General features: G+C 56.8%; 1 protein-coding gene across 2 annotated transcripts; it reads left to right on the top strand.

Annotated features, from left to right (window-relative positions):
- The first annotated feature begins 132 nt into the window (after positions 1-132).
- Positions 133-13608, top strand: RUVBL2 (RuvB like AAA ATPase 2). 2 transcript variants are annotated; one of them, XM_042969971.1, is made up of 15 exons: positions 133-484; positions 3997-4051; positions 5347-5402; positions 5926-6067; positions 7296-7425; positions 7586-7652; positions 9112-9218; positions 9317-9410; positions 9768-9891; positions 10114-10208; positions 10300-10418; positions 12202-12321; positions 12714-12843; positions 13258-13372; positions 13485-13608. In XM_042969971.1, the coding sequence occupies exons 1-15, from the start codon at positions 473-475 to the stop codon at positions 13508-13510; spliced, it is 1392 nt and encodes a 463-aa protein (XP_042825905.1). In that variant the 5' UTR covers positions 133-472; the 3' UTR covers positions 13511-13608. The 2 variants fall into 2 exon arrangements, with proteins under 2 accessions (XP_042825905.1, XP_042825904.1); XM_042969970.1 differs by lacking the exon at positions 133-484 and adding an exon at positions 1005-1106.
- The last annotated feature ends 16 nt before the right edge of the window (positions 13609-13624 follow it).

The following is a 13624-nucleotide window of genomic DNA, read 5'->3' as shown; positions in this document are numbered from 1 at the left end:
AGGTAGGGTTTGCTCTGCTCCGCCCCCCCAGCGGTCAATGAGAGCCTCAGGGGGCGCGGCTTGTCGCTGCGCTAGCGGATTGGCCCTCAGCTCTGTCAATCCTAAACTTGAGGCTCCAGCGTTAGCAGAGAGAGGAGAGGGTGGAATAAGGAGGAAAGGGAGCGTGGGGGACGTGTGGTTGCCCAAAGAAGTCTTAAGAATTTTGCAATCAACCTCGGCAAGGAGGCCTGGGTAAAGGGAGGGGTCAGGAGGCGTTGGGAACCGACCCAGGAGTTCCGGGCACCCTTCTACCAGCTCAGCCTCGGCGGAAGAGCGGGTCCTGAAAAGTGACGCCACGCCCACACAAGGAGAGTTTGCATATTTATGAAGGAACGCCGAGATCTTTGGAGGACCTAGCCGTCTAGAGGGACCAGAACGCCGCGTTTCTAGCGCGTTTCCGTTTCCGCTAGGATATTGGCGGTTGGTGAGCATCATGGCAACCGTGGTAAGTGCGGCGTGCGGAGAGCGGAGGGGAAAACCCGCACTCCCGAGTCGGAGCGGGAAGGGGACTGAGGACCTGGATCCTTGGGTCTAAGGGAGGAGGGGCCTGGGGGTCCGGACCCCTAGATCTGAGGGAGGAAGGTGCTGGGGGCCCGGACTTCTGAGTCTAAGGGAGGAGGGTGTTGGGTGCCCGGACCCCTGGATCTGAGGGGAAAAGGTGCTGGGGGCCCGGACTCCTGAGGCTGAGGGAGGAGGGGCTGGGGACTGGACTCCTATTATCCTGGATTCAAGTGAATATTCAAGGGCTCAGTGATCAGATCTGACTGCATCGTGTTATGGGAACTCCAGCTTCCCATCTTCTGAGTGCAATCAGCAGCCAGTTCTCCAGTCTTTTGCCCTGAAGTCTAATGAGGGTTGTATAAATGGCACCTGACTATAGGAGAAAGCCCAGGTGGGGACCTGTCCTGTGTGCTTGAGAGCGTGAAGTTGCTTAGCCTTGAGCCACAAGAGTGTTGAGAACCTGGAGGGTGTCCGTGGGGATGGGGTTCCAGAGGTGTGGGATCTCGTCATGGAATTGTTTTGGCCATTTTCCTGTTGCAGCACCTCATACTCCGTGTGGATGCTCAGTAAGTTATCACTTGAATGTTTGAATGAATGAGTGCATGTGAGCTCTGTAAAGGAGAGGCCAGCGGCACTGGCCCAGGCACCAAGTACTCGCCCGAGAAACATCTGGAAGAAGAAGGGATGTGGCCTTAGCTTGGGGGTTGAACTGGGTTTCCAGCTACTTGGGTTCCCATAGCGACCCGGAGGGATGGGGCGGGGCTTGAGTCTGTGGCTGCTGCCATGGCAAAAGGGGGTGGGTAGGGAAGAAGAGGAAAGATAATGGCCACACTCCTGAGACCCAGTTCCCAGGAACATGGATGAACCGTTGGAAGTTTGAAAGGGATGGTGGGTGCTGAGTTGTAAAATGACCTCTGCTTAGGGCGCCGGGTGGCTCAGTCCGTTAAGCGTCAGACTCTTGGTCTCTGCTCAGGTCATGATCTCACGATTGGTGAGTTTGAGTTCAAGCCCTGCATTGGGCTCTCTGCTGATGGCGCTGACAGTGTGGAGCCTGCTTGGGATCTTCCCTCTTTCTCTGCCCCTCCCCCACTCACTCTCTCTGTTTCTCTCGAAATGAATAAACTTAAAGCTTTTTAAATGATCTCTACTTCCATGGGGTCAGTGGACAGCACAGCGTAGGAGAGGCTTCTCGTGAAACGGAAGGCCTTGTAGGACGCAAGTCTATTTGTGTTGGGATCGTTAAGGGTTGGGATTTCTGGGGGCGCCTGGGTGGCTCAGTCGGTTAAGCGTCTGACTTCAATTCAGGTCATGATCTCACAGCTTGTGAGTTCGAACCCCGCCTCGGGCTCTGTGCTGACAGCTCGGAGCCTGGAGCCTGCTTCGGATTCTGTGTCTCCCTCTTCTCTGCCCCTCCCTGGCTTGTGCTCTGTTTCTATCAAAAATAAATAAGCATTAATAATAAGAAGAAGAAGAAGAAATGCTAAAAAAAAAAAAAAAACAAAGAGAGAGGGGGTTGGGATTTCTGGATCCACGTCCATTTATTGCCTCAAGTGGGGTCTGATGGGCTGTGTGGAGATGTGTGGGGGTCTAAACTCGGTTCCGGAGACTGAAGGCTCCACTAGGTTGGATGCCTCAGTCTCCTCTCCTGGTGGAAGAAGAGAGACCTGTAGGAGGCAAGAGGTGTTCGAGGCAGGTGACCAAGGCACTGGATCAACAGGTTGGCTTCCTAGGCCTTCCTTTCCTTATTAGAAATTGTGAGGGGCGTGTGCCTGGCGCAGTCAACAGAGCGGCAACGCTTGATCTCGGGGTCTTGAGTTCGAGCCCCACGTTGAGTGTAGAGATTACTTAAATAAATAAAGTTTAAAAAAAAAAAAAAAAGTTGTGAGACACTCCAGTGTCGGCAAATGATACGGCCTAAGACCCACCGCCCAGATTTTTTTTTAACAGCCTTATTGCAATATCATCCCCCTGCTGAACAAGTTGCCCATTTTAAACGTATAGGTCGGTGTCTCTGGTGCGTTCACAGTTGTGCAATCGTCACCTCCGTCAGTTTCAGGACATTTTTCATCCTCCCCAGAAGGAAACCCTGTACCTCTTGGCCACGATCCCCCAGCCCTCCCGTACCCTCTGGCTCTAGGCCTCTAGGCCACCACTAATGTGCTTCCTGCCTCTGTGGGTTTGCTCATCCTGGACCGTCTGTGACCTTTTGTGTCTAGCTTCTTTCACTTAGCATGATGTTTTCTTTTTTTTTTTAAGATTATTTATTCATTTTGAGAGAGAGAAAGAGCAGGGGAGGGACACAGAGAGAGAGAGAGAGAGAGAGAGAGAGAGAGAGGGAGTTCCAAGCAGGCTCCATGCTGCCAGCACAGAGCCTGATGTGGGGCTTGAAATCACGAACCGTGAGATCGTGACCTAGGCCAACATCAAGAGTCAGACGCTCCACTGACCGATCCACCCAGGCAGCCCAGAACTTTCTTTTTATGGCTGAATCCTATTCCAAGCGTGGACGTACCACGTTTTGTTTATCCAGGCATCTGTTGACGGACATTTTGGGTTTTCCCAAGTAAATAAATAAGCTTTACAAAAGCGTATGTGGCTCTTGGGGATAAGGCTGCCGTGGACACTTGTGTGAATCTTCTGGGGGTTCTCGAATTGTCCCGGGGAGGTATCCACTCCTCTCCCTCCGCTATAGGACAGGAGATGGTGGCCGGCTCCTCTTTTCGGAGAGCTGGCGATCCCGGAGGACTTGGTACTTGCTTGTTGAACGAGCTCAGCATTTCCGTACAGCACATCATTCACCCACCCCGCAAACACTGCACCCCAAGTGAACAAGCGAGATGTGGGCTGTACCCTTCATGGGAGTCCCGTCTATTGGAGCCGAGAACATTGATCTGACAGTCTCCCTCCTATGTGTGAGATCGCACAGGGAGATAGCAGGCTCCCAGAGGAGACCTTTTGTTCTGTCCGGACATCCGGAGACCCCAGAACTAGTCGGGCCTGGGCAAAGGACTCTGGGATGTGCACGTGCAAAGGCCTAGTGACAGAGATCCAGGCAGCGTGGCACAGGGGGCTGGGCAGTCGGGGGCCAGGCCACGTCCAGCTTGCTATTCTGCGTTCGTGTCCGTTACCAGGGTTGCGGGAGAGGGAGGGGGGCTTCTTTCTTAACCACATAATTCCTGGGCACCCAACAACGGGCTGAGCCCCCGGGGACAGAGGTGTCAACGAGACAGACACGGTCCTTGTCTTTCTGGAACTCGGTGTACTGTGGTCAGTCAACCAGCATTTAGTTGGTGGCCAACGAGAAGGATGAGAGTGACAGGTGTGTGGGCTCTTGGCCTGCCCACGGGGAAGAGGCACGAAAAGGACTTCCTCCCAGGCCGTGGGCGGGAGGGACAGAGGAGCTGCTGAAAACGGGGACCGCGAGCGCGCGTCTGATGTGTCTTCCTCCGCTCCCAGACAGCCACAACCAAGGTCCCAGAGATCCGAGACGTGACGAGGATTGAACGTATCGGTGAGTGAGTGTGGGTCACGGACAGGGACCTAGACCCTGCCTGCCTTCAACAGAGCCCTGCCCAGGAACCCTGAGAAGGAGGTGGCCTGCCTACCACCCTGTCCCCCTGTCTGATGATGCAGAGAATCCCGAGTTGCAGAGCGGGCTCAGCAAGGCACGTGGGGGCCCATGCTGGGCCCCGAGCCCACGCTGCCCTTCTGCCAGCTTGGTTACCAGCTGCCAGCTAGCCCGGTCAGGCTCCTGGGCGTACCAACGTTTTGCTAGGAAATCGTAAAAGCGGATGCTGGCTGAGCGCTTGCTGGGGTCAGCCCGTGCACCCCTCCCATGCTGTGCCATTAGTTCCGTGAGGGCAGGGACCAGCTCTGGCTCGTTTCTGGCTGTGTCCCCAGCAGGGGCCTCGGCAGAGTGGGCGCTCCACAGCTAACCAGCGAACGCGTGAGTTCCTGCCGAATTCTCTCACTATCCCCGGAGAGGGTGTATGGCGACCCTTATCCCATTTTTAGCTGAGGAAACCGAGACTCAGAACAGCCAAGCCACTGGTCCTGGCTCACGCACCGAAGAAGCTGTGAAGGCAGGAGCACGAAGCTGGGGTGCAGTGGGCCCGTGGGGTGCAGCCTCCAAAAAGTGCTTTACCTGCACGGAGGAGGCTGTACTCATTCTTTTAACGTGTATTTATTTTGGCGGGGGAGGGGCAGAGAGAGAGGGAGACACAGAATCCGAAACAGGCTCCAGGCTCTGAGCGGTCAGCACAGAGCCCGATGCGGGGCTTGAACTCACGGACAGTGAGATCATGACCTGAGCTGAAGTCGGACGCTCAACCGACTGAGCCACCCAGGCGCCCCCAGTGAAACTGTATTTACAAAAACAAGTGACTGGCCTCCAGGCTGTAGTTTCCCAGCCCGGGTCTGGTGTGCACCATTGAAATCCCACGTCTTTACCTCTTACTGGCCGTGTGATCTCGGGCAAGGAGTGTAATGTCTCTGGGTTCCCTCAAGTTCATGTTGAGGGCCTGAGGCGGTGACTGAACCCCAGAAGCACTCCGGGGTGATAATCGCTGGGACTCACTGTTTCTCAGGGTTACATGGAACGAAATAAGAACGCTGTGAGGCCATTAGGCTATAAACACAAAATAATTGTGACCACCACCAGCCATCCTCCCCAGTGAGGGAGAGACTCGGGCCCCCCATTCGACCAAGGAGGAAACCAGGGCTGAGGGAAGGAGCCCTTTTCCTCAGGCCACACGTCACCACGAGCCGGCTGGTAACCGTGTCTTCTGGTTCTTTCCCCCAACGCAGGCGCACACTCCCACATCCGGGGGCTGGGGCTGGACGACGCCTTGGAGCCACGGCAGGTAGGGTTGGGGGCAGTGGGATGGGAAAGCTGATCCGCGGAAGCCTCAGGCAGGGAGGGCCACCTAGGCCCCTGGGGTGACTTAGGAGCTCCCGGAACTTTGGCTACTTACTGATAAAATTCAGCCACACGTAGAGATTTTTTAAAATTTCTTTATTTTTTTTTTTATCTTACTGTTTATTTATTTGTGGGGGGAGGGGCAGAGGGCAGAGACAGTGGGAGACAGAGAATCCCAAGCAGGCTCCATGCTGTCAACACAGAGCCGGGCACAGGGCTTGAACTCAAGAACCGTGAGATCATAACCTGAGCCGAAACCAAGAGTCAGACGCTTAACCGACGGAGCCACGCAGGTGCCCCTAGCGTCTGAATTGTCTGAAGATATTGGGGCGGAAAAGGCTTTCTTCCCTTTTCCCCAAGTCCTAGCTAACACCGTGCCCTTTCATGTCACTAGGCAGGAGGGCTGGAAATGGGGTGGCAGCCCAATAGGAGGTAACCCGGTATGTTCTCGCCTCCCCCCCCTACAGGCTTCCCAGGGCATGGTGGGGCAGCTCGCAGCCCGGCGGGCAGCTGGGGTTGTGCTGGAGATGATCCGGGAAGGGAAGATCGCCGGGCGGGCGGTCCTCATCGCTGGCCAGCCGGGCACGGGGAAGACAGCCATCGCCATGGGTGAGAGGCCTCTCAGGGCAGGAGCTTTTCTGGTCTCTTACACAGGAAGATAATCCTTCCTGTGTAAATCAAGCTTGGGTTCAACCACATTTAACCAACAATCCAAAATGGCAGGGTCTTAAACTCTCTGGTTCGTTCTCTCACATAGAAGAGTCTGACTGTAGGCCATTTAGGCGCTCGCTGCCATGTCAGGGTCACCTCATATTCCAAGAGGGTTGCCTAAGCTCCAGCCTTCGCGCCCATGCTCCCATGTAGGAGAAAGGGGACCTGCAGTGAGGGTGTACTTCCCTCCCTTTAAACGTCACTCCCTTTAAGCGGCTGCCTTTGGGCTCCCACACACTTTTGCTTCTGTCTTATTGACTAGAGCTTAATCGTCTGGTCACAACACGTCTCCACTGCAACACGCTGAGACATTAAAACATTTCTTGTGTTTGAATGTGGGCCATTGCTTCCTTAATAAAATGGGGGCCCAGGCCCTGGGCCAGACACCGAGGACACTTAGATGAGTAAGACCGAAGCCTTGACTTTTCGGGAGTTTCCATTCTGGGGACACAGTGTGCTGTGATGGACAGAAGAGACTCCTGGCCCTAAGGAGGGAGCAGGGGAGACTTCCCAGATGAATCAGGAGCACAGCTAAGACTTGCAGGATGCCGCGGAGTCCCTGGGACAGACAATAGGGAACGGTCTGTCCAGGCACCGAGCGTGGCACACGAGAAAGGGACCAAGAAGGGTTCCCGCCTCCCATTGGTCAGAAAGGTTCAGTGACTTCCTGTCTGTGAGACGTGGCTCGGTGCTTGGAGTGGCTGTAAGAACAGCCCCCCTGTCCTCCAGCCGGAGAGGAGACCCGTCCTCGTGGTGGTTCCCGTGCCTCGTGGTGGAGCCAGGACTCGAACCTGGGTCTGGCTCGAGCCCCCACCCTTAACTACCCTTTCAGCCCTCTTTTGGCCTCTACTCTTGCTCATTACCCCTGAGCCTGGAGGCTAAACAGATCCTGGAGATTGGGAGAGGGGCTTGGCCAGATTATAGGGTCAGGAGGTTGGCCCCCTGGGCAGCGCGACGGCTCTAAGCCGTCACTGCCTTCCTCTGCGTCTCCCTGACCACCCCCAGCGCCGAGCCCACCTCAACTACGCTCCTTCCCGAGGAGCGAGAAGAGCTGGGTTGACCCCGAGTAGGTTTTGGGGACCTGGTGCCAGGCTGCCCCCACCTAACCGGGCCACCTCTTCCCCAGGCATGGCACAGGCCCTGGGCCCTGACACCCCGTTCACAGCCATCGCGGGCAGCGAGATCTTCTCCCTGGAGATGAGCAAGACAGAGGCGCTGACGCAGGCCTTCCGGCGGTCTATCGGGGTTCGCATCAAGTAAGCCCGGGACCCGGTGCAGGGGAAGAAGCCAGCTCCCGGCGGCCTCGGATGACCCCTGCCTTCTTCGGCTCGTCCTGTGCCCAAGGGCTCATGGGAGTTAGCGATTCCTGAGGGCCCGAGCGTTGGGCTCTCTTGATCACGCCCTTTCTCTGCGCAGGGAGGAGACCGAGATCATCGAAGGCGAGGTGGTGGAGATCCAGATCGATCGGCCCGCGACAGGGACGGTGAGTCTGCTGAAGGGTCGGGTGGCGGCCGGTCCTGGCTGAGGTCAGCATCCATGGAACGTTCTTGAGCTGCGGGTTGGACCCCTCTGCGTGCCTACGGTAGGGGGTCAGTTGAGTGGACGGTTTATCCCATCTGTGAGCGACACCGTGAGCAGTTAAACCAAGTGGTGTCATGACAGAGAATCTCTGGAAGTTTCTCACCATGAATCCTTAATGGTTCAACCTAAGGACCTGTTCTGCGGCATCTGTACAGCTTAGAGCAAAAAGTTTTCCTATCCAGCTTACCTAGCTGTGATTGGTAGTTGTGATTCGCTGCCTTTTTTTTTCTTATTTATTTATTTATTTTTTTTTTTTGAGAGAGAGAGAGAGAGACAGGGTGCGAGCAGGGGAGGAACAGAACGAGAGGGAGACACAGAATCCGAAGCAGGCTCCAGGCTCCAGGCTCCAAGCTGTCAGCACAGAGCCTGACACGGGGCTTGAACTCATGAACCGTGAGATCATGACCTGAGCCAAAGTCGGATGCTCAACCGACTGAACCACTGAGGTGCCCCAATAAATAAATCTTTAAAAATAAAAATAAAGGCATAAAACTGAAATCACCTTTATCTCCCTCCTTAATCCCAACTCTTTTATCCTGCCACCTGTCCCTGCAGAAAGAACAAACTGGAAAGAAGAGACAGTTGGATCTGCTGGAAAAGCCTTAAAGACGTTGACTGTGTTATCTTGTGGGGAGTGTGGGGAGGGAGTGTGGCGTTTTTGTTTCCTTAGCTGTGTTTAGCTTAGCTCTGTTGTCTGGGTTTGTGATCGATAAAAAAACAAAACAAAACAACAACAACAACAACAACAAAAAACACCTGTTATTTGGATATGAAACAAAGAATGGGAGAGTGTGACCCCCATGTCGTGGGACCCCTAGTCCGTGTTGGTTTTATGGATTTGATCTTCTAGGTAGGTTGTTGGGTGTTTGCTTCCCGGGATTTTAGTCATCGGTTTACTGAGGTGCAATTGACCTACAAAAGCTTCACACATCGAAAGTTTGCAGGGTGTTAGGACGGGGCGCCTGGGTGGCTCAGTTGGTTACGCGTCCAACTTCGGCTCAGGTCATGATCTCACGGTGCATGAGTTCGAGCCCCACATCGGCCTCTGTGCTGACAGCTGGGAGCCTGGAACCTGCTTTGGATTCTGTGTCTCCCTCTCTCTCTGCCCCTCCCCTGCTCACGCTCTGTCTCTGTCTCTCAAAAATACATAAATGTGAAAAGCAAATAAAAAATAATAATAAAGTTTGCAGGGTGTTAAGTTTTGGCATACGTGTGTGCCCACGAGGCCATCACCACGGTCATGACCGTGACTATATCCACCACCCCCAGAAGCATCCCTGTGTCGTGCCCATTTTGAGGCTGTGTTGGGGAGACATTGGGCCCCCTCTGAAACTCCTTGCCTGGCATGTCCCCCCTCTCAGGGCTCTAAGGTAGGGAAGCTGACCCTTAAGACCACGGAGATGGAGACCATATACGACCTGGGCACCAAGATGATCGAGTCCCTGACCAAGGACAAGGTCCAGGCTGGGTGAGCAGCGGGGGCTACGCTGGGTGGCCGGGGTAGGGGAGCTTGGGCCCTTTCCTGTCCTCACTCCTGCCCTTCCCCCCTCCCCCCCCCCCCCGCAGGGATGTGATCACCATCGACAAGGCCACGGGCAAGATCTCCAAGCTGGGCCGCTCCTTCACACGCGCTCGCGACTATGACGCCATGGGTTCCCAGGTGGGCCAGGGCTCTGGGGATCCCCTCGCTCCACAATCTGGGGTGTTTGCATCTCCTCCCTCACCCCCATGGCCCAGAACCACATGTCCCCGGCACTCCTGGTTCTTCCCTGCACCCTCTGGGACAGGCAGGGCCCTTCAATGTAGCAGTTTGCTCGTGAAGGCCGAGGTCCTCCAGGAACCCCCCCGGTCCTTCGAATGCCCTAGCCGCGACTGCCTCTTAGACCTGGGGTTTCTGGATCCTCAACTCCATTTCAGGGATCCGGTCTCCCCGCCCCCCACCCCCAGACAGCCCCTTCGGGCCCCCCTTTCATGCTCTTCTCTGCTCTTGTCTCTCCCACCCCTCCTGGCCCCACAGACCAAGTTTGTGCAGTGTCCAGACGGGGAGCTCCAGAAACGCAAGGAGGTGGTGCACACCGTGTCCCTGCATGAGATCGACGTCATCAACTCCCGCACCCAGGGCTTCCTGGCTCTCTTCTCAGGTGGGGCCCCTTAGGGTTGCCCAATGGGCGTGTGTCCTGCCATCACTTCTCCCTGGGGTCTCTGTCTCTGGTTCTCCTCCTCTCTGGGACGTTTCCCGGCCCTTCTGTCGCTTTGCCACTCCGGTCTTGGTCTCTCTTCCCTCCGTCCCTGGCGTCCCGTCTTTATCTCTGGCCACCCTCCGGCCCTGGATCCCTGTCCCCTGACACTCCCGCTTCCCACAGGCGACACCGGGGAGATCAAGTCAGAAGTCCGAGAGCAGATCAACGCCAAGGTGGCTGAGTGGCGTGAGGAGGGCAAGGCGGAGATCATCCCTGGAGTGAGTACTGGGGGAGGGCAGGTGGCTCGCGGAGGGGGGAGGCGGGAGCAGAGAGGCCTGGGGGGTGGGTTTGACCCTCAGTGGCTCCCAGGTGCTGTTCATCGACGAGGTGCACATGCTGGACATTGAGAGCTTCTCCTTCCTCAATCGGGCCCTGGAAAGTGACATGGCGCCGGTCCTCATCATGGCCACCAACCGAGGCATCACCCGGTGAGCCCCCTCAACGGCCCCCGGGGAAACAGGGTGCCCCGGGCAGTGGGTGTAGCCACAGGGCAAGCAGGACCTGTTTGTTGAGCTCCCTGCCGGGACCTTAAACAAGGTAGGCAGGCAACTCCGTTCCACGAGGAAGTCGAGGGACCCTGTTCTTTCTGTCTTTCTGTTTCTGTACCCTTTGCGGCTACGGTTCCCAAGCTGTGTGCCGGGGCATCCCCGGGGCGCTGCAGAAAAGGCACAAGTGCTGCGGGATGTTTTAAGTTTTTGAGGGAAGCACGGTGACCCGTGTTGGACACTGCATAAATCACTCCAGTTAGGTCACTTAGACCAAAGTGCGTAATAGCACTTAATATTTCTTTGGGCCCTGAGGACGCCACGGAAAAATTCTGGACACACGAAGTGCCCCGGGTTCTGGCAAAGCTTGGAACGTCTGCCCTCGGGTGTTGCCACTACCCCTGGCCCTGGTGCTCTCTTGTCTGCCTTGTCTGCACGGGACGCCTTCTGGGACAGGCAGCAAACCCACTTGCTCCTCGTTATTTGCACGTGACCTATTTGGGAGTCTGCGTACTCTCCCTGAAATTTACTTGTAACTCCCGAGTCAGGAGTCATGGCACTGTTGTGCTCTTGTGCAGATGTGCGCAGAGTGGCAAAAAATTTGAGTCCCCTGATGTGGACGTCCCAGACTCAGGTCCGACAAGGTGACATTCTGCCTTCTAGTCTCAGCTCGCATGCTGCAAACGCGTGTTCTTTTTGTGATCTGTTTATTGCCACGTTGTCACACTTTATGCTCTTTGTTGGTGATGGCGTGTTTGTTTAAGTTTATTTATTTTAGAGAGCGAGAGTGAGCAGGGCAGGGGCAGAGAGAGACAGAGAGAGGGAGAGAGAGAGAATCCCAAGCAGGGTTTTCACCGTCAGCACAGAGCCAGACGCCGGGCTTGAACTCATGAACCATGAGATCGTGACCCAAGAGGAAGTCAAGCGTTGGATGCTTAACCGACTGAGCCACACAGGTTCCCCAAATAAGATGTCTTTAAACAGGAATTCGGCAGTGCCTGGGTGGCTCAGTTGATTAAGCATCTGACTCCGGCTCAGGTCATGATGGCACAGTTTGTGGGTTCGAGCCCCGCGTCGGGCTCTGTGCTGACAGCTCAGACCCTGGCGCCTGCCTCGGATGCTGTGTCTCCTCTCTCTGCCCCTCCCCGCCTTGTGCTCTGTCTCTTGTCTTTTAAAAATAAATAAACATTAAAAAAAAATGCGGGAACACATAGAACCAGGTTATATGTTGGTCGACAAAAGTATCGTGACCACATAGGCCCACAAGAACCTGACTGGATTTCCCCTAGAAGCAGGGGTTCATCGTTTGCTAATGAGCATTTGCCCCACTATTCAGAACGTAACTGTCACGAATAACGAGGCCCCACTCAGTTCCCTGGCACCTGCCACGTGCCGGGCTTGTGCTGGGCCAGGTACAGCAGGGAACAGGACCGGTGCAGGCCCTCCCCCTATGGAGCTGGGCATCCCGCAGGGGAGTAGGACCTTGATCCAGTAATCCTGGACATAGACACGTAGCTAAAGCCACCCCAGCTCTACAGGGGCGGTGACGCAGTCGAGGGACGGCTGCCTGGTGGGTGGTGCAGCCGTGAGCTGAAGGTTAAGTGGTATTTGCCCAGTGAGTGGGCTGCGGTGGAGGGGAGGGGGTGGGGTATTCCAAGTAGAGGGCACAGAGCGCTGGGTTCTGGGCGCATCGTCCTGACAGCCCTCCCTTCCCCCTCCTCCCCAGGATCCGGGGTACCAGCTACCAGAGCCCCCACGGCATCCCCATCGACCTCCTGGACCGACTGCTCATCGTCTCCACCTCGCCCTACAGTGAGAAGGACACGAAACAGATCCTCCGCATCCGGTATGCACGGGACCGCCTGGCGTCCTGGGGCGGGACCAGGCCTCGGTCCTGGGGCGGGACCAGGCCTCGGGCCTGGGCGGCAGGGCCGGCGTCCACCCTGTCTGGCAAGTGGGGGCAGCGAGGTCTGAGGAGGGGAGGCCTCTGGGCCTGCAAGCGGCCAGGCTGGGCTGGGCATCCAAGCAGTGGCCTCTGATCTGGGGGCGGGGGGACCACAGTAGAGAAGGGAGGGCACGAGCCAGTGGCTGACACTGGGGGGTAGGACCCCGGACGGGGAGGGTCTGGAGGCCAAGGACCTGGATTCCACGCGACCCCAGGACGCCCAGCAGCGCCCAGGGTGGGGGGGGTGGGGGGCAGTCCCGGCTCACCCCCGCTCCCGCCCCGCCTGCCGGCAGGTGCGAGGAGGAAGACGTAGAGATGAGTGAGGACGCCTACACGGTGCTGACCCGCATCGGGCTGGAGACGTCGCTGCGCTACGCCATCCAGCTCATCACGGCCGCCAGCCTGGTGTGCCGGAAGCGCAAGGTCAGCCCGCCGAGTAAGCACGCGGGGGCCAGCCTGAGCGAGTGAACGGCGCGCTCACGGCTCCAAGGGCTGAGAGTGGGTCGTTGCCTTCAGTCCTAGAACATACATTTGCAAAGGCGGGGGGGGGGGGGGGGGGGGGGACTGTGGTCTGTGGAGTTTATACCTGTATCCCTCGGCCTGACACGTGGCAGGTGCTTAGTAAATGTCTGGCAGCTAGAAGTTAACGCCGTTCGGTCCATTTTACAGATGAAGAGACTGAGGACTGGAGGGGTTGGGCCCACAGCGGGGAGGTGGCCGAGGAGGGATGCGTGCTAACCCCATCCCCCCCGTCCCCACCGTGACCTACCAATCCGGTGGGGGGGGGGGGGGGGGGGGGGGGCGGGGGGGCACTGAGGTCTTGTCATCCCCTCTCAGGGCACGGAAGTCCAGGTAGATGACATCAAGAGGGTCTACTCGCTCTTTCTGGACGAGTCGCGCTCTACACAGTACATGAAGGAGTACCAGGATGCCTTTCTCTTCAATGAGCTCAGTAAGTGTCCCCTGCTGCCCCTGCCCCTCCCCCCTCCCCCCCCCCCCCCCCCCCCAGTCCCAGAGGGCTCAGTCCCAGCCCCCTGACCGCATGGCCTTCCTTCTCCTCACAGAAGGCGAAACCATGGACACCTCCTGAGCTGATGTGACCCTCGCCCTCCCTCCCCCCCCCCCCCGCTCTGTTTTCTATTGGAGTTCTGACACTGTGACTTTGTATAAAATGGTTCTGATATCGGACCCATTCTGAGCCTGT

Source organism: Panthera tigris, chromosome E2 (genome assembly GCF_018350195.1).
Source record: "Panthera tigris isolate Pti1 chromosome E2, P.tigris_Pti1_mat1.1, whole genome shotgun sequence".
Classification (NCBI taxonomy): domain Eukaryota; kingdom Metazoa; phylum Chordata; class Mammalia; order Carnivora; family Felidae; genus Panthera; species Panthera tigris.
The sequence above is the reverse complement of the archived record's forward strand: the minus strand, read 5'-3'. Positions and strand labels throughout refer to the sequence as shown.

What these genes read in the sequence shown, in the direction of transcription:
- RUVBL2 (XM_042969970.1), top strand. Translation starts at nt 1,020, where the DNA reads ATGGGGTTCCAGAGGTGTGGGATCTCGTCATGGAATTGTTTTGGCCAT. An exon ending in GAAGACAGCCATCGCCATGG is followed by an intron (nt 6,068 to 7,295) that starts GTGAGAGGCCTC and finishes CCTCTTCCCCAG; the next exon opens with GCATGGCACAGGCCCTGGGC. An exon ending in AAACAGATCCTCCGCATCCG is followed by an intron (nt 12,322 to 12,713) that starts GTATGCACGGGA and finishes GCCTGCCGGCAG; the next exon opens with GTGCGAGGAGGAAGACGTAG.